General features: G+C 48.1%; 1 protein-coding gene across 2 annotated transcripts in view; it reads left to right on the plus strand.

Moving 5' to 3' along the window:
* Window positions 1-19806, plus strand: part of EGFR (epidermal growth factor receptor) — a 187843-nt gene that overhangs the window by 126215 nt on the left and 41822 nt on the right. For both annotated transcript variants that reach the window (XM_024764359.1, XM_024764360.1), the window contains exons 2-11: window positions 2832-2983; window positions 4084-4267; window positions 7198-7332; window positions 10277-10345; window positions 11145-11263; window positions 12574-12715; window positions 14147-14263; window positions 17629-17755; window positions 17854-17927; window positions 18691-18781. In XM_024764359.1, coding sequence (XP_024620127.1) covers window positions 2903-2983; window positions 4084-4267; window positions 7198-7332; window positions 10277-10345; window positions 11145-11263; window positions 12574-12715; window positions 14147-14263; window positions 17629-17755; window positions 17854-17927; window positions 18691-18781 — 1139 coding nt within the window. In that variant the 5' untranslated portion in view covers window positions 2832-2902. The remainder of the gene's footprint in view (window positions 1-2831; window positions 2984-4083; window positions 4268-7197; window positions 7333-10276; window positions 10346-11144; window positions 11264-12573; window positions 12716-14146; window positions 14264-17628; window positions 17756-17853; window positions 17928-18690; window positions 18782-19806) is intronic.

A 19806-nucleotide genomic window follows, 5' to 3' on the forward strand; every position in this document is an offset into this window, starting at 1 on the left:
GCTTAAATATGCCGAAATGCATATTTTAATGAAATTCTTAAAGTACAATGTATTTCTTTTTCTTTCTTCTTACGATTGGGTAAATATTCTTCAGACAAAGAATAAAGTAACTCTGTTTAATGCCCAGTATTTGAGTAAGCCAATCGGCAGATTCAAACATGCCCAGTTCAGACAGCACCTTAGGACAAGGACACGTCCACAGGGGCCCCCAACGTCTGTCCAGAGGCACCTTATGTCAAACAACTGTCACAGTTGCCAGTAGTTAGCTGTAGCGAAAGAAAGTTGAAGCTTTTGTGTTCATTCCATCCTCAGAACCATTCTGGGAGGCCAGAATTGTTTTCACCAAGTCAGTACTTGAGGAAAGCGTGGCGTAGAGCTCGGGGAAGTCGTTCAGTGTTGCATAAGGATGAAGGGCTGACCAAGAAACTTTCTCCTGGCTGAGCTAAGGGCTCTCACTCTTGCAGTTTTGTCTTAAATCTGCCTCACTAGTTAGTGATTTTTACTTTTTAATATGACTGATTCAGTATTCTCACATTGAAATTTTCTCACTGCTTTATATTACGTAACATGAGATATTTGGTATAAAGATATTTATTTGTTTACACAGGTTGTCCAGTTGCTTCTCAAAATGTTTTACAAATTAACCTTCATATCAGTAATGTGTAACGTTGCTATTATCTTCCAATACAGGATCTTTTATGAATGTAAAAGTAATTCATACTAATTGTAAACAGTGAAGGGTCATGGTAGGTATTCATCAAATAAATACTCGTTCAGCACTTTTTGAATGAGTGAATGACAACACAATTACAGTCTTCTTGCAATTATTTTCTTCTATAACAGGCTAAACTGGCATGGCATGTTTTCCTTTTCTACTGATGAAAGTCACTTTTGCGTGATTTAATAATAAAAATTCTTTGGTTCAGCGAAGAGAAATTTACAAGCTAGTACCCCTGATCCTTTAAAATGAAAGTAGATGGGATTGTTTTCATCCTTCTGTGTACAGAAGAAACGCTTCAGAAATGTGCTCCAACACCCAGTTCTAGTCAATACTGGTCACCTGGCTGGTGTGAAGGGCATGATGGATACTTGGGGCTCCCTAGACCAGAGCTGACCAGTTAGGCTGAAATTTAGAGACCATGGTCTGTCAGCTGGAAGGCAGCTTTTGTTCCAAGGTGTGCGGACAGAAAGGTCACCCTTTATCGTCAAAACCCTGTACCTCCGTTGGTGGTGGCATCTTTAAGGACCTTAGAATTGGGAAATCAGTCTGGCCCCGTCCACGTGCGTTGCCAACTGTGTACAGCGGTTCCAACTTGAGGTTCCCGTCAGAGCGGTCCACACTCCTGGGTGAAAGCAGCCAGAGGTGTTGGGTCCATCCCGTGTTATGGTTGGAAGAGTGATGGAATCACTGTGCTCTGGAGACACTGCCGGGGGGCTCTGTCTTGTGGGCCGTCGCAGTTCCCTTGTGAACGTTCTCTCTACCACCAGATTTGAATGAGACCACAGAAGGGGAAAAGAGGGAAATCCCCACACAGTTAAAGAGGAAGTAAGGGTTGCTTCATATTTACTGTTGGTGTAAATGCTTTGCATTGATTGTGTGGTATCTGAACACGTGCTCGCTGCCGGGGCACTAAAATGCAAGAGCGGACGGTGATGCTCTTCGGAACACTTCTGTGGGGAGGGGACAAAGGACCTATCAAAGAGGAATGAAGACTGGAGAAGAGTTCCTGAAGGGAGTCCCTGCATATTGACTCTGGCCTTGGTGTTGTTCTCAACCACCTGGTTGCAGGTTGCATCCGTGGAAGAGCCTGGCCTGGGCTGAATCTAACTTCCAAAGCCAGGGGCCATATTTCTTCACTTATGATAATTTGGGTTCAAAGTACAGTCCCTTAACAGCTCCCTGCTTCAAAAGGCCCGAACCTCTTTGTTTTCTTATGCTTGCCTGTACATGTTGTTCAAAGAGCTAGGTTTATAAACATGGCTTTATTATAATCCTCTCCCTTGCTTTTAAAGATAGACTACCAAACGTATTTTCATAGTGTAACTTTGTCCCCTAATTTAAAATGTTTTCCTACATTAAGTTTGATACCTGAAAACATCAGGGAGTTAACCGTGCCAAGGCCACATCCCGGCAGGGGATGCAAAACCCTTGCACCTGCGCCTGGGTGTGTGGGCTCCTTGGAGTGTAGGCAAACACAAAGGCGTGTTGGTTTCTTAGTAGCTGAGTGTGTTTTTTAAATATATGTTTTCATGTCGTCATTTTCTAAATGTTATATAATATTTAATTTTATTCTTTGGTGCATTCGTTTAGAATATTTTTCATCTCCAGCCAGGGGGTTTCAGTTTACACTCTTGTCATTGATTTTAGGTTGTACAGTGTTATGGTCAGAAAATATGTTTGTAAATATTCTTTGAGCACGCAATAATGTGACATGCAGTTTTTTGCAAAGTAAAAAGTTCATTATATGGTTGTTAACTCATCGTTGTAATGCTGAGTTGCATATTATGATATGTATTTTTTGTTTACTAAAGCTCTTATAGACTGTTTTATCTTAAAGATTTTCATAGAATTCCCATCTGTTTCCCCTTGAACTTTTAACAGTTTTAAACAATTCCACGCATTATAGAGATGAACTAGTCCTTATTATGAACTGCACCTTATATAAACTTTTAAACATTTTTCGTCACATTTGTCCTGAGTGGCCTTCGATCGGAATATGTCGTAAGTCACTGAAGTGTGCAGTTAGTTGAAGATTGCGAATATCCTTTTACTTTAGTTTTGCTCTTCTACTTGGCATTTCATGTGATACCTCTTTTCCTCTTGTTTCCAGTTTGCCAAGGGACAAGTAACAAGCTCACCCAGTTGGGCACTTTTGAAGACCACTTTCTGAGCCTCCAGAGGATGTTCAATAACTGTGAGGTGGTCCTTGGGAATTTGGAAATTACCTACATGCAAAGTAGTTACAACCTTTCTTTCCTAAAGGTTAGTTCAATGAATTTGATTCTTACCCAAATATAGTAGAAGTAAATATAAGTAGATAAAGGCCTTGGCAGAATTTAACTGGCATTGTATTTACTTTTGCTGTGGTAATGATAAGTCCTAGGGACCTACACATGCAAGTTTTATGAAAAGGCCACTTTACCAGCTAGTGTCAAGTTATAGCTATAAAAGAACAACAAAGAGAAACAGACTGGTCTGGCATTCCGTGATCATCATGGACACTAATCTTTTAACCGTCACTTCAGCCATGGTATCCTGACATACTGGCTCTTTAAAAAAAAAAAAAAAAAAAAAAAGCCTCCTGCTTTGTAGCATTTGTCTATTTCCCGGGTATAAATACCCCCACCATGGTTGATTTCCAGCTACCAAGAGTTTAAGGACTCATTCACAAAATTCCCAAATGTTTCACAGTAGGCTCTAACTAGCCAATGGGAATCAGCCCTGAAGGCTTCTGAGTTTGGTGTAAACTTAGGATTTGATTGGTTTTCTTCTGGGTTTGTTTGGTTTTTTTTAATAGGAAAACCTGCAAGACAGATAGAAAATAAATTAATAAAACATTTCCATTTTCATCTCAGTGTGTTGAACAGCAAGCAAAATGAAAGTCACAGCATTCCTAAGTAATACACATGGTCCTTTGTTATTGTTATCAAGCTGAAGAGGCAAAAATGCAGGAATCAGGGCTTCCCTGGTGGCGCAGTGGTTGAGAATCCACCTGCCGTTGCAGGGGACACGGGTTCGTGCCCCGGTCCGGGAAGGTCCCACATGCCGCGGAGCGGCTGGGCCGGTGAGCCATGGCCGCTGAGCCTGCGCGTCTGGAGCCTGTGCTCCGCAACAGGAGAGGCCACAACAGTGAGAGGCCTGCGTATAGTAAAGAAACAAAAACAAAAACAAACCCAAAAACTGCAGGAATCATCGTAAATTCTGTCACCTCCCATGGGATCCAATGGTAATCACCTGCATGCTTTGCATCTGTCAAACACTCCTGTTCAGCCAGGTGTCCTGGGCTCTCTGGACCTGTTTCAGATCTTGCATTTGTGAGTTCCTCAAAAGAGAAATAATATGTTTATGTTTTATCTCCTTAGACCATCCAGGAGGTTGCTGGCTATGTACTCATTGCCCTCAACACAGTGGAGACGATTCCTTTGGAAAAGCTGCAGGTCATCAGAGGAAATGTGCTCTATGAAAACACCCATGCCTTAGCGGTCTTATCCAACTACGGTGCAAATAAAACGGGACTGAGGGAGTTGCCCATGAGAAACTTACAGGGTGAGAGGCCAGGGAATGGGGAGGCTATAAATGCAGAGAGTGACCTCGGATGGTACTCAGCAGACTTGGTGCTTTTCTGAATTCCATTCAGAGAAGACATTTATTCATCAGACTCAGACACAGAGGTGTTTGCGTGCCAGCCGTGTGCAAGATACAGCAGGTGGAAGTCGCTAAGAAGATAGTAGATGGTGGGGTGGGAAGGGAAGATTTAAGCCAAGTACCAGTTCTCCCTGGTTCGTGGAAAAGTATCCAGAGAGTTGGTAAAAAGTGGTAAAGGTTCTGGAAAAGAGAGTATGACCAGGTGACTGGAGCTGGAATGCTTAGGTAGTCTGCCAGTCTTACTACCTGGACCTCAGGTATAAGGGACATACATTAAAAAAATCAACCCTAATTTGAGACGTTTTCCAGATTAATGCTGATATCCAGAAAACCATTTTTAAGTTAAGGATAGGGAAGGGAGTAAAGGTATTACAGGAGAAGTTTGAATTCTTGTGAGTAGGGCACTTGTGTGAGTTCTGTGAGAGGAAACTACAGAAGACGTAGAAAAGACGTCAAGTTGATTTTTAAAAACTGAAGGTAACAGTGATTGTACCCTCACCACGCGGCAGGTGCAGTGCCAGCTGTGTTAAATTGGTAACTTCACTTAATGCCCACAACCTTCCTTGAAAGCAAGTGGTAGCTCTGCCACTTTACAGATAAAGAAATGGTGGCAAAGTAGCCCTCCTGAAGTCCCACATGAGCGAAAGGACGGCCGGGGGTGGCCACCCAGTCTGTGCCCCCAGAGCCCTCGCCTTCGCATCTTCCACGCAGCTCTGACGAGCGGGGGGGCCGACCCCAAATGGGGGATGAGAGCAGAGGATGCACGACAGAGTGAGGGTGCTGGGCAGGGAGGGGCCTGGTCCCAGGCCGCGGTGCTGGGATGGCTGAGTGTCCAAGCCCCACGGAGCCTGACGTCTGCTGTCCAGGTTGCCTCCTGGGCTCTGCATTCAGGAGGCGGCCTTAGGGCTTCCCACCCCCTCACCTAAAGGGTGCAGCTCTGGCGCTGGGTTGTGCTGTCCGTGCTCGGTTGTGCTCCGCCTGCCTGGATTCCCATCTTGCCTCACGCTGTCGCTGTTTCGTGGCGACAGGCAGAGGCGGGTGGGAGCGGACTGGCGGGTTCCAGCCCCGGCTCCATTGCTCACCAGCCAGGCACCCGGGAGCGTGTTCTCTGTGTCTTCAAAAATGGGGATGGGGCTTCCCTGGTGGCGCAGTGGTTGAGAGTCCGCCTGCCGATGCGGGGGACGCGGGTTCGTGCCCCGGTCCGGGAAGATCCCACATGCAGCGGAGCGGCTGGGCCCGTGAGCCATGGCCACTGAGCCTGTGCATCCGGAGCCTGTGCTCCGCCACGGGAGGGGCCGCAACAGTGAGAGGCCCGCGTACTGCAAAAAAAAAAAAAAATGGGGATGAACGATGGTGACAGACTTCCGAGGGGGGCTGAGAAGACTAAGTGAATTACTCCAGGTGAAGCGCTCCTGGTATTATTTCCGTTGTGGGTATTGGGGTAGTATCAATCCCGATTATTTCATGCTATTAAATAATCCTCTAATGTGGGTTACTGGACGAGAATTACACACTGTTATTGATAACTAACGCGGGCCTCTGCTCCTCGCCACGCTGCCCGCGGCTTCTGTCGGGCCCTCGGCCTCCCCGCTGGCGCTCTCCCGGCCCCTGATCTGTCGTCCCGAGGGTCCCGCTGCCCTGACGTCTCTCTTCTGCGTCTCCAGTGCTGACCTCTCATCAGTTTATCCCTTGACTCTGGCTCCCTCCTGGTGAACGTTTTCACTTGGTTGTCCTGCTGCCGTCTCTGACTTCGCATCCAAAGCTCCCTTTCCGACCCACCCCTGAGCCCTCGGGGCCTGTGCTGCGGTTGTGTGTCCACTGGAGCCCGCAGCGCCCGCCCTCCCTCAGGTTCCTCCACGTGCTGCCGCCGTCAGCCTTCAGGAAATGTCAGTCTTTCCATCAGCCTCAGAGAGCTTCCCAGGGAGAACCCTTCCTCTGCCACGTCCTTTTCTCGCTGTGGGATGCTGGCCATTACCTAGGTATCTAGATTTGAGTTACAGTCAGAGAACCGCGTGAGGATTAGCTCAGGTCATGCTATAGCCCAGCTGGCCCCTGTTGTGAGTCGTGGTCCGCTGTGGACGTGAGGTCATTAACTGTGTCTCCCGTGCATGTCGCTTCTTAGAAAGGGACCAACAGAAAGCACTCATCTCCACTGACCCCGCAGCTCTTGGTGCTGTGCTCTGTGTACACAAGTCATTCAGGAAATGTTTACACAAACGTCATGGATAAAACACGTGTCCTCTGCTCAGGCTTGACTCTTCGTATCACCCCTGATTTTTCGTGTCCTCCCAGCTCTTCCTTTGAACAGTTGAGCGGGTTTACATCTTGGCATTCCCAGCGCCCGTCCCGTCTCTTCCTCACACGTACACACCCTTCTGCTGCACCTCACTCCCACCCCCTTTTCTCCAAATGAAATACTGCCAAAGCCCCTCACAGCATCCTCCCTTCCACCTGCCCTTCCTGTTGCGTCTGCCCTTTCACATCGTCATCACACGGTCATTCCGGTCCAGCCCAGACCAACCTCCCCGGGAACCACCGACTCACTACACTTGTCGTTTATGCTAAGTGACTGAAGCATTATCTTCTTTCCTCCCCATATTTCGAAATTCTGATCATTCATGGTTCAAAGACCCAGGGCAGGGGAACCCTGACTCTTCCACAGAGGAGTCCATCAGGTTATTTTCCACTGCCCCCAGTGAAGTTCCAAGGGGAGTCTCATTTGCAGGTTGCCATCTTTTAGCAGAAGGCAAGACGTGAAGAAACGCATGCATGCTTCAGGAGAATTTAGGAGAGATGGCGCATTTGTTCATGGTGGTTCCTTTCTCATGCAGAGATCCTGCAAGGCGCCGTGCGATTCAGCAACAACCCTGCCCTCTGCAACATGGACACCGTCCAGTGGAGGGACATCGTCCACACCGACTTTCTAAGCAATATGTCGATGGAATTTCAGAGCCAGCTGAGCAGATGTAAGTGTTCCACATGACCCCTGCCCCCAACCTGCAGCTCTTAAGGTGGGCAGAGCTGTGGAGCTGGGGTGGGGATCAGGAAAGCAGAGTTAACATTATGTTACATTAATCTAATATAAAAGTAAATATTGATAGTAAACAGATTATATGCTCACTAGAAGACAGAGGGGAAAAAAACCTGTTTTTCATGGTGACACCTCCCCTGCTGGCAGATCACCCGCCCCCACCCCCACCCCAGGACAGCTAAGCCCTCATGTGGCATTGAGAAGAGCCCAGCGAGGTCACCCCTGGCGAGGGGGCTTCTCACATCTTGTGTGAGGAGACTGCCTAGGCTTTTGTGAACTGCTGACTTGCCGCTGAGACTCAAAGTAGCGCCAGGCCCTCTGGAAGCTTGGGGGCTGAACTCTGTCCTCCTGCTGCTGGGCCTGGCCACTCCCACATGGAGCCCCCAGCAAAATTGGGGAGCATACGGTGACGAGTTTGTCCATATTTAACTAGTGCCCGTTACCTAGTCCCTGCCATTCATCAGTAAAGCAGCCCATGCAAGGGAGAGGCTGGCCAGGGCCAGGCTGCAGGTCAGGGCTGCCCCATTAGTGCTGTTGGCAGTGGGAAACTCTGAGGACTCTAAGCTCCGCTTAGCCGGCTGCCTTCCTGATCTCGCTGACCTTTCGGTCTTGAAAATAAGAAGCCATCATCATTTCCTTTTTCTGTTTCTCTACAACTGTGCAGTGGATGCATGGGTGTTTGTTTTTGCTTTTTGGGGTTTTTTTGGTCTCAGAATTTGGAGATGATATGGATCTTAAAAATCAACTGGAGGGCTTCCCTGGTGGTGCAGTGGTTGAGAGTCCGCCTGCCGATGCAGGGGACGCGGGTTCGTGCCCCGGTCTGGGAAGATCTCACATACCGCGGAGCGGCTGGGCCCGTGAGCCATGGCCACTGAGCCTGCGCGTCCAGAGCTTGTGCTCCGCAACGGGAGAGGCCACAACAGTGAGAGGCCAGCGTACCACAAAAAAAAAAAAAAAAAAACAACTTGGGCTGCTTGTTTTTTGGTTTTTTCTTTGATTTGATTGATTGATTATGATAAAATACCCTTAACATAAAATTTACCATCTTAATCATCATTTTTTAAAAATAAGGACCTTTTTTCCTTTTGTGTATTTTTGTGGTGAACTTTTTTTCTTTAATTTTCTTTATTTTATTTATTTATCTTGGTTGTGCTGGTCTTAGTCGTGGCAGGTGTGCTCCTTAGTTGCGGCTCACAGGCTCCTTAGTTGTGGCATGTGAACTCTTAGTTGCGGCATACATGTAGGATCTAGCTCCCTGACCAGGAGTAGAACCCACGTCCTCTACATTGGAAGGCAGGTTCTTAACCTCTGCGCCACCAGGGGAGTCCCAGAAGGACATTTTAAAGGCATGGAAAAATTGTCATAACGTTTTATCAGTTTTTTTTAAAGTTATAATACAGTGTGTAGTGTGATATTAATTCTTATATGTAGATATACTTATATGCCTATATTGATTACCTCTGGATAGTCTTATTTCTTCTTCTTGCTTTTTTCTATTATCTGTATTTTAAATGATGTCTAATTCTTTTTTTGTCACAGAAGGTTAAGAATAGCATCATAGGCAGACTTTGAATCCCTTGATTGGCAGATGTTTTCCTGTGTTACAGAAAGATGCCATTAAACGTTTTTATTTTAAATATTTTCTTTTATAAACATATTATATGCTTATAATAGAATTTTGGAAAATATGGGGAAGTATCAGGTAAAAACGAAAGATAACGTGATATCATTGTACAGACACAACCACTTTGAACATATCTATGTGTTACTCTGGCTCTTTCCTCTTAAGTTTCTTTCTCTCTTTCTGTCTCCATCTGTCTCTCTTCACAATGTACAACCCGCACCATCCATTTGGGGCTCGTCCTCCCATCCTTCAGGATTCTAAGAAGTGCCAGCATTGCACTGATGCCTCTCACCCCTGGGAGCGATTGTAAACCTTGTCGGTCTTATTGAAGGGGTGCCCTGGTCCAACAATCACTTGGCAAATCGTCAGCTCTTCTGTTTGAAACCGAAATTCTCCCAGAGACTGAATTCTTCCTGACTGTGGGAGACTTTGGGACACATGTTAAGTCCCTTGGTTACTGTGTCTTTGCGATGGAAGTGATCTGCATGGCTGATCTCTTTCTAACAAATTTGGTGGTCAGCTCTTCTCTGTGTCTGTATATAGAACACTTGGTCCTCAGATTTCTTAATGCCGATGAAAACAGAACACAACTAATGAGATTAAAACCCTTAGTAGCTGTCATTTATAGTCAATCATTTACAAAAACTGCACGAATGGATTGATCAATTACAGATATTTTCAGACAGTAACTTGCAAATTAATAGCTGAAGTTTTAGATAATCAACCAGGTGACACAGACCATGCACGTCCTACCCTTTGTGTGGCATCCAGGCCTCTCTCTCTTTGGCATGGAGTCTGGGAGTATTTATTTACAGGACCCCAACTCCTGGGATCACTGAGGATTGGACACGGCACGAATGTGGTTGGTACATACCCATCCCCCCAGATGAGGCATCCTTAACATCATTGTGGGAGATGCTGGAAAATTCTCCAAGCCTAAGCAGATTTGAAATGTGGACCCATGAGTCCATTTAAATCCCAGTTTTCATGGCCTGCGACAAGTCAATAATCGCTTTCCTCCTCAGTTTCCACAACTGAAATGTAAATAAAAGCAGTACCTGGTTCTTTTTTTTTTCTCATGAGAGTCTTTTTTAAATCATCTTACAAACCAACCAGTTGAACAAACAGAATAAGAAATTTGAAAGCACTTCCTTGTTTCTAGGATGTGGCTTTGCCTAGGGGCTTGAGAAGGGGCCATCAGTTTCTTGTTCCCTTTCCCTAAAATATGAATTTAACGATTACTTTTATATTTTAGGCCCAAAGTGTGATCCAGTCTGTCTTAATGGAAGCTGCTGGGGTGCAGGGAAGGAGAACTGCCAGAAACGTGAGTCGGGGAGCAGAGTTTCACTGGCCATCTTCTCCCCTTACACTTGCATTTGTTTTCCCTTTGAAGACTCCGAAAGCATTGTTGATTTTAAGGCCAGATGTTAGCAGTTATGTGAATGACAGTCTTGTAAATCTCCCCGTGTGCAGTTAGTCCAGCGCGGGCTGTTGTTGGCACTCCATCCTGTCGTAAGTCAGTGCAAGTGGGCCACCCGTGTACCCGCCATTCTCTCTGAACAATATGTTTGGCAGGTTTTCCTGGGAATGGGGGCTTGTCTGTGTTACCTGAGTCATGGCACCTCTCACGTCCTCGCCTCTCCTGCTGCCCCCCTCTCTTGAGTACCCACCTCCAGAGAAGCAAGAGTAGCTTCTTCTTCAAGGGGGTTTTTCTGTGGGAATCCTAGTTCGGGAGCGTGAATGGCCAAGGAATCTGGGGACGTGTCATCTTGAAAACTTCAAGTCTAATTGTGATGTGACTGTTATGTCCTTTTAAACACTGCTTTCTGGCAGGCGTCATGCTATTTGTACATGCTTTCTGTTACCCACCCCCAAACTCAATTCTCATCGGTATCTAATTTAGCAGTCTGAAAGTCCAGAGTTGATCTGAGTCAGTTCTCCTAAGTGATGAGAAACAAGTAGGGAAAAAAAAAAAAAGTACAGTAAGAAAGACCAAGACTCAGAATCACCAAATTGATCCATCTTTCATCCGCTGTTTGCAAGTGCTCTGCGAGGTCCCGGGGAAGGCATCCTTCCTCCCTCCCGAACCCTTCAGCTCATGGGTGGCCTCTGCTTCTTTCCAGTGACCAAAGTCATCTGTGCCCAGCAGTGTTCCGGGCGCTGCCGCGGCAGGTCCCCCAGCGACTGCTGCCACAGCCAGTGTGCCGCCGGCTGCATGGGGCCGCGGGAGAGCGACTGCCTGGTAATACCCACCCCAGCGGCTTCTCTGGCCCGAGATTCAGAGAGCCTTCCTGTGACTGCACTGTACTGACTGACGTCTGTAGCCGCCCGGGTGACGAAGCATCTCTCAGTGTCCTGCCTTCCTTCACCACTTACTTGGTGACCTTGGGCAACTTATGTGACCTCTCCGTGCCTCAGTTTCCTTGTCTGACAGTGGTAGAGAGTAAAGTACCTACCTGTTAAGTGCTCTAAACAGCACAGTGTGTGTGGCCTCCATACCCAGGACCTGGGCATAGAATGAGCCAAAGTACGAACTGTGTGTTATGGGCCCCTAATGTTTCTTGTGGCCAGCACCAGCCTCGTCTCACTGCTTATTGCTCCACTCGATTCTCATTACAAACCTAGGGCGTTGATGCCGCAGGGACCCCTGAGGTGTGTACGGAGAAGTTAAGGGGCCACACAGATCCCGAGTGGCGGGACAGCTGCGACTCCATTTGTGCCTTTCGCCCCTAAAGCCTCTGCTCTTTCCACCTTGGCTCAGAGGCCTCCTGCGCATATCCCTCCACGCCCACCCCCCACCTCCTCGCCCCCCGTGGGGTCCCGATGCCCTCGCTGTTGTCCCTGTTACTGCAGAAAGCTCACGCGAGACCTAGTGTCCCCGTGGGCCGCGGGTGCCACACATCTGATCATGGGCGCCTTGTGAGTCCCGAGACACCAGGGCGGACAGACGGGGTCCCAGAGTCAGAGCTGAGCGAGCTCCAGACTGGGAGACTCACCTTGGATGGGATCCAAAAGAGTCTGGTTTTCAGGAACAGGGAGGCTAAAGTTCCAGAGGCTGGACAGGCCCCCCAGGCTTTGGACTCGGCTGGTCTGGGCCGGTCCTGATGTGCGGCTGGAAGGAGACGGCCCGAGGCTGTTGGTCAGGGCCCCTCTGTGCGTGGTCTGGTCCCCTCTGCACAACACCCCCTAGTCCAGGTTCTCTGCGTTTGGCAATAAATTCTAAAATGTATCCTCAAGTGTTGTTTAGGAGGGAAACCTGACGTAAGTTAAGCCGAAGAATAATTTCACCGTAGAGTTAACTACTCTCGTGTGTATACTCCTGCCTTGTTCTGAAAGTTAACGGAGACGTATTTTTCCCTCATCATAATCTGTAAACTCTGACAGCTGGGACAGTGGATTTAAGAAAAACCATGCTTTTAAGAGAAGGGTCTTTCTGACTCTACCGAGAGTACTTTGCTAGACGTGTGTGCTCTGACCAAACACCTGGACGCAGAGAACCGCGGCCGCAGCTCCCCGCACGGAGTCTAACAGCCGCCGCCCCTCCCCTGACAGGTCTGCCGCAGGTTCCGGGACGGAGCCACGTGCAAGGACACATGCCCGCCACTCATGCTGTACGACCCCACCACCTACGAGATGAAAGTCAACCCGCTGGGGAAGTACAGCTTCGGCGCCACCTGTGTCAGGAAGTGCCCCCGTGAGTGCCCCTCGTGGGGACCCTTCCGTTGTCAGGCACCCCGTTACCTGTTCTGTCTCCTGCTGGCATCCCCGCGTCCCCCGCTCACGTGTCCTTGGGTCCCTGTGTCCGCCTCAGCGTCAGGCAGGTGAGGGGACAGCTGCTGCTCCAACCTCGAGTCAGTTCTTGTGTCCTGAGCCCCAGCCGTGGTCGCCCAGAGTATCCCATCCTCTGATTGGCACAAACCCATGACCACTGGGCCATTTTCCCATTTAGCTCTTTGCAGGTATTTAAAAGGCCTAAGTTAGAGAGTAGTTAGAAGACCTGCCTTCTTTAGTGGTTAAAAATCTGGTGAAGGTTGTGCCCTTAGGAATACTGCAGAGGGGTTTTTGCTAGTCAGTTGGCTTTGTTTAATCATTTGGGCTTGGGTTTTGCTTATTTCTATTTGTGCTTTACAGATGGCTCTGGTATTTAGGGAAATGGCAACATGAATTATTTCGTGGTAGAGGAAGTGTAGAATTGTCTCATTAAATTGTTTTAGAAACCAATCTTGATTTCCAAGAGGGAATATTAAGGAAAAAGAAAAAAATGTTTAAGAACAATTATGAGGGAGAGGTTTGCCCTACCAGATCTGTGAACATGAAATTTTATAAATTTGGAACAGAAAAAAGAACACACAACTAGAATAATAAACCACTGTAAGGTAAATGACAAGCTAAGAAAAATTCGCCGCAGTCGTGACACAGACATATACTCTTTGAGAGACAGCTTAACGGGCAGCGTTTAAAGTCCACAGGAAACCACTCAGAGCCTCAGAGAACAAAAGTAGACAGTTTTCAGAAGGAAAATGACAAATGTCCAGCAAATAAGTTTGAGGATCCACTTGGGAAAGTCGCAAGGAACACACAGAGTTCCTGAAAAGTATAGACTAACATTTGTGTTAATAGGTTATTAACACAAACACGTTGCTGCACCGGCAGCAACGAGACAGTGACCGGCGTCGGGGCTGGTGCCGAGCATGGGCACCGCCACCCATGGTGGCTGGAGGGGATGAGGGCAGCCCCGGTGTGGCAGCCCCGGTGGAAGCGTGGGGATGAGGGCAGCCCCGGGTGTGGCAGCCCCGGTGGAAGCGTGGTCTTTGTGTACCTTTCCATTTTTTAATAAATAGTCAAGCTTCAACCACAAGTCCTGAAGGTAGACCCTGCGGGAACACAGGCTGCAGGGGGTGGGGGAACACTGTGACCAGCGAGCAGGCAGCGCCCCGAGCAGCCCGACACCGCGCCTGGCGGGGAGGCCCCGAGAACCCGTGAACCTCGCATCCCTCTCTGTTTGCAGCCTTTCATTCTTTGTCCTTAAAGTAAACAAAACCAGAGGATCAGCCCGTCATGGAGGGTCCTGAGGCCCAGGAACACCTGGTGCCGCCTTCGCCACCTCCCTTTCACTGTCCCCCAGGTAACTACGTGGTGACGGACCACGGCTCGTGCGTCCGCGCCTGCAGCTCTGACAGCCAGGAGGTGGAGGAGGACGGCGTCCGCAAGTGTAAAAAGTGCGACGGACCTTGTGGCAAAGGTGGGAAGCCGCCCAGTGCGGGCGAGGGGCTGTCTCTGTTCCCTGCCCCCAGACCTTCGGCATCACGCTCAGACGAGACGTGAGGGGATCTCCAGGCTCGGAAACGTGTCCCTTCCTTTACGCTCTGCCCTGTTCCTGGGTGTCCTCAATGCCAATTTATCCCTGCTTATCCTGTACTTTATCTTTTATCGAGAAATTTTTCAAACAACACCCAGAAACGTTGCAAGAATAGTGTAATGAACACCCATATGCCCTGCACTTAACTTTATCAATTTTCAGTAATCGCCAGGTTGCTCCCACTCTGTGTGTGTGTGTGTGTGTGTGTGTGTGTGTGTGTGTTTTCTGAGCCCAGTGACAATTACAGGTGTTATAGCACTTCACCCTACATTCGCCAGCACACTTTCCTACATACGGGACATTCCCCTAAGTAACAAAAGACGAGTTTAACATCGATCAGTGCAATTCTAGTTTTCAGTTTAATTTCCACTCCCCCACTGTCCCAATACGTCCTTTTTAGCTGCTTTTCGATCCAGAGTCCAGCTGAGGGCTGTGGGTTCCATGCTCTTCGTCAATTCAGGACCATTTCTCAGCCCCCTTTTCCCCGATGCTGTGCAGACCCAAGGACGTCCCTCGTCTGGCCTGGGCATGGTTTTCCTCCAGGCGGGACTCAGGTGGGCAGGAGCATTTCCCCTCATTGCGTCCCACCAGGTGGCATAGCCATTTCATCCCGTTACCACGATGACAGATTCGATGATTTGCTTGAAGTAGCGTCAGATTTCTTGGTGGTTATAAAGGAGTGATTTCCTATTTCTGTCATGTCTTCTACATTTATTAGTTGACATTCTTTTCTAAAATAGCTTTTTTAGTACCCATGTGAGGTCATTGAATCCTTTTTTTATTCAGTTTATGGTAATCCCTCCTGTCATCATTCACTTCGATGTCCAGACTGTCTCCCGTGTGGCCCGTGGGAGCCTCCCCAGTTGGCACCCGAGTCCTTGGCAGGTGGCAGGCCTAGACCACGTCTTCCAGTCCCACAGAAGACGCATCTACACTCTTTGTACCTTGCCACTTAAACTTAGCATACCCTGGAGATCACTCCAGATAACTTCGTATGAATCTTCCTCGTCCTACTTTGCAGCTGCTGGGCCCTCCCCGAACCCTATCCATAATCCCCTATACCCTATCCCCTCTACCATAATTTATCCAGCCAGTCTCCCTGTATATGGTCATTTAGATTGTTTCCACTGTTTTGCTGTTATTAAAAAAAATGCCTCAATGAATAACCACTTATCTCGAACATCTGCTTCAGAGGCCACCTTCCCTAAGAAGCATCTGTGATTTCAGCTGAAACTGATTACCACCTCTGTGCTCTTACATTGCACGTGTGTTCTCTCACGGGGCAAACTCAGCCTCTGTGCTGCACGTCATCGAGTCCCTCCAGCCCCCCTAGGGCGTCTGTGCCATTACCATCCCCACTTTACAGACCCACGAGCTCCCAGCGGGTCTCTCTGGCCACCTGGCCTTGTAGCTCCTGTGTGGCAGGGGTGTCAGGGCCCTGAGAGTTGAGTGTCCTTTGGCTCCAGGAGACCTCCCGGCAGAGGGGACATGGAAGGAAGAAAATAAGAACCTGGGGCAGTGCCTGGCACAGAGGAAGTAGAAGAGTTAAGCCCCTGAAGAGAGAGAGGGTTATACCGTCAGCACCCTCAAATGGATCAATAAAATCAGAGATGATTTTTGTCTTTCTTCTGTTAGTTTTGTGTTCAGCAAACACTTCGATTCTCCTGTAATCATTATGCTCTATGTTCTACCCACCCCCAGCTCATATCCTGGAGTAGTGGCCAACTCAGATCCCTTCGGGTATAGGGCGATGCCAGGAAAACAAAGTTTGGAAAATGCGTGTGTCGATGGTCTACAACTTCTCCAAATCTGATCGGTCTAGGGGTGAATGTGTAATTTATCTCCAAATTTAGGAATTCAGGTAACCCCACCGTCACCATCACACCTAAACAGAGAGAGAATGGATATTCTTTCAAACATGTGGAAATCTCTTCCGAACCTGTAATTAAACAGCAAGTCCCCATTGGCAGGCATCTGCCTCAGGGCTTCTTGTGCGGAAGCCGGCCTCACTCTGTTGTCAGCCAGAGCCTTGGAATCCTAAAACAGCCTCGCCCTCCCATTCCCAAGCCCACAGTGAGGCAGACGCAGTACAAGGCGAGCCTGGAGGTCCAGGGGTGCTGACGGGACAGGCCCCACTGCCAGGTGGCAACCCAAGCAGCAGGGACTCTGGACAGAGTGGAGCAGAGGGAGACGGAGGGAAGGGGAGGACCTCACCCTCATCCTTTCATCCTCCCCTTTCAAAACCTCATTGAAAAACAATGAGATTTTCCATGATTATTCTTCAAAGTAAGATACAATCTGAAAGAGAGGTACCAAAGATTGCACTGTGAATTCTAGAAGTAGAGCCACAACAGATAAATGGGCTTTGGAGGGAGCTGACATTTGAGATGGAAATTCGGGAGTGAATGTAAATTAATAAATGGGCTCAGAGTGTGGAAAAAGGCATCTGAGACTGACGTCACAATAGGACACAGATCAAAGCACATGGCTTAAGTAAACACTGTGGAAGAAAAGCAACTTATCTGATAAGAGTTATTCCAGTATTTCTTATGATGTAACATCAGACGGCCATTAAAAACCATGTTTGTGAATGGTTTTAATGACAGGACAAATGTTCACAGCATAATAAGTGGAAAAAAAAAAAAAACCAGCTCCATATCTAGTGTGACATAACCATGGAGGATAGCTAGAAGGAAATTTTCTAAAATATCAAAGGTACATAGGAGAATTGCTTGTCATTTTGTTCCCCTTTATTCTGTGTTTTCAAGGTTTTCTCAGATGAATGCATCTTGCTCTTTCCATTAAAAACAAAAAAATCTATGCATATTGTTTCTTTCAGTTAGAAGACCAAGACGCAGGCCCAGTTAGGCGAGGGGAGGCGTTGAGGGTCAGTAGGGGCACGTGGGTGAGCACAGGACAGCACTGACGGCGCAGGGCACACTGTCATGGAGAGGAAGCTGGAGTCCTCAGGAGCAACTGTACTCTGGCCCAAGTGGGGAAAATGAGGAGGAGAAAGCAGGTTCCTTGAGGACAGCCATGGCGTCTCCTGTAACCACTGCAGCCCCAACCCCGCCATGGTCCCTGGGCCCTAGCAGGCCTAGCAGTGTTTGTTGAGTGAATGAATGACAGCATGGCGGCAATAGTTCCCACGGCTGCAGTTTCCTGCCTGCTCCTCTCTGCCCGTGGAACACTAGCTATTCTTAGTTCAACAAATGCGAGTGGAATAAACACCTCCCTTATCTTTACAGTTTGTAACGGAATAGGAATTGGTGAGTTTAAAGACACACTTTCCATAAATGCTACAAATATTAAACACTTCAGAAATTGCACCTCGATCAGTGGAGACCTTCATATCCTGCCAGTAGCATTTAAGGGGTAAGTAAAGATTTCTGAGTTACTGATATAATAGAAAAAAACGAAATCAGCTTTGTTCACCTGCAGGATGTTACTGATTGTCCTGTTACTTGTTTCAGTGATTCCTTCACACGTACTCCACCTCTGGACCCAAAGGAACTGGACATTCTAAAAACCGTAAAGGAAATAACAGGTGTGTGCCGCTAACATATCATATGAACATAAACAGGAAATCAGTGTTTTATGGAGAGAACATTTAGCAGTATTTTCTTCTCCTTTGGCATAAAAACATTTCTTCTGAAATGCTACCATTCATGAGTAATCAGTTCTTCGATATTTTTCAAAAATGCAGTTTCCCCTGCACTCGAGAGGTGAGCTCTTTAAGCAAAGAGTTAGGTCACTCATGACGTGGTGTGAACATGTCTGCTCTCTCACCGCCCAGCCCAGGCCAGCCGTCCGAGGACCAGCCCAGGGCGTGGTGGGTAGAGGGAGGGGGGGCAGCGGCGAGCGGACAGCAGGCTCCCGGGCCTGGAGACGCACTTCACATCCTGCTCTACCACCGGCAGGCCTGGGCCCGGGACCCGTCAGAGCTCCACTTCCGACATCCCTAAAAAAGAAATAATCAGACTAAATTGTTTGGAGAATTGGAACTAAATAAGGATACCATGTCAGCCTCCCTGTGGCGCTACAGCTCGGCACTGGCCGCTGTCATTGAGCACGGCGGCCTGCTTGGGGTCTCGCCCTTGGAGCACAGCCTGCGGGGTGAGAGCCGGGCGGCGGCCCAGGGGCAGCGTGCCTGGTGCACAGCGACGCATGCGGGCGTGTGCTCGGGAAGATGACGAGAAGAACGTTCACCTCTCCTGCTCATCGACACTCCTGAAAATCCTACAATAATGTCTCACACAGAACAGAAATTTCTAAGTGGTGTGTGCCTGAACCTTCCTTCTGCCTTATAGGGTTTTTGCTGATTCAGGCCTGGCCTGCAAACAGGACTGGCCTCCATGCTTTTGAGAACCTGGAAATCATACGTGGCAGGACGAAGCAACAGTAAGTTGACCCCAGCCAAAGCCTGGTAGACCCTTATTTTTTGTTTTTGAAATAAGACTTACAGAGGTGCTGCAGAGACACTACAGAGAGTTCCCACACATCCTTCACCCGGCTGCCCCGATGGTGACACCCTACCTCAGCGCGGCACAAGAATCAAGTAAATCAGTAGTAACTGAACTGCAGACTTTCTGGGATCTCGCCAGTTTTTCCATGAACGCCTTGTGTGTTCCGTCAGCCCACACTGCACGCGGCTGTCACGTCTCCTTGGTCCCTGCAGTGGGTGACAGTTCCTTGTCTTCCTTGTCTTTCATGGCCTTGACCCTTTTGAAACGTATCGGTCAGGCAGCTTGTAGGATAGCCAGTGTTTTCTCCTGATTCAGCTGAGGTTTTGCACTTCTGGCAAGAACAGCACTGAGGTCACACATCCTTTTCAGCAAGTCATTTCAGGGGACCTGAGAGGCTTTTTAACATTGAGTGTTTCTTTCAGGATTTCCACTTTTCCAGCTCCAAGAGTGAAACACACCCACACACCCGCACACACACACGCATGCACACACACACACAAGCACCTTTAACGTAACAAGGGTAATGAAGAGTTTTGTGGTGAGGGGAAGTTTGGGACTCTCTTGTTCAAACCTGCCTTGGAAACCGTCTGATTCCGAGAACTCTTTCCCATAATTGACTCCTCAGAGGGCTACGTGATATTATGCAATCTTAAGGAAAGTCAGACGACAGCACATGTGAAATAAGCATCACTTTCCAAAAACCGTCTTGGCTTTGCATCGCTGATGCTAAACAGGCAGCTCATATCACTTCCCAGAAAGGCCCCTGTGCTCTGAGTTCTCAGGAATACTTCTTTTGCCCAAAGTTCATACAGAGATGAGAGATTTAGGTAAGTTTTCTTGGGTGACTAGCATGTACCTCTCAGCTTAGTTTTAGGGATTTAAATAAGATAAAGATGACTTTTTTTCCTTTTCGCATGTGCTAAGAAGTCCAAGGATGCACCGTCCCTCCTGAGGCAGTGT

The sequence above is a fragment of the Neophocaena asiaeorientalis genome, unplaced genomic scaffold, assembly GCF_003031525.2.
Source record: "Neophocaena asiaeorientalis asiaeorientalis breed wild unplaced genomic scaffold, Neophocaena_asiaeorientalis_V1.1 scaffold191, whole genome shotgun sequence".
In the NCBI taxonomy this organism is placed as follows: domain Eukaryota; kingdom Metazoa; phylum Chordata; class Mammalia; order Artiodactyla; family Phocoenidae; genus Neophocaena; species Neophocaena asiaeorientalis.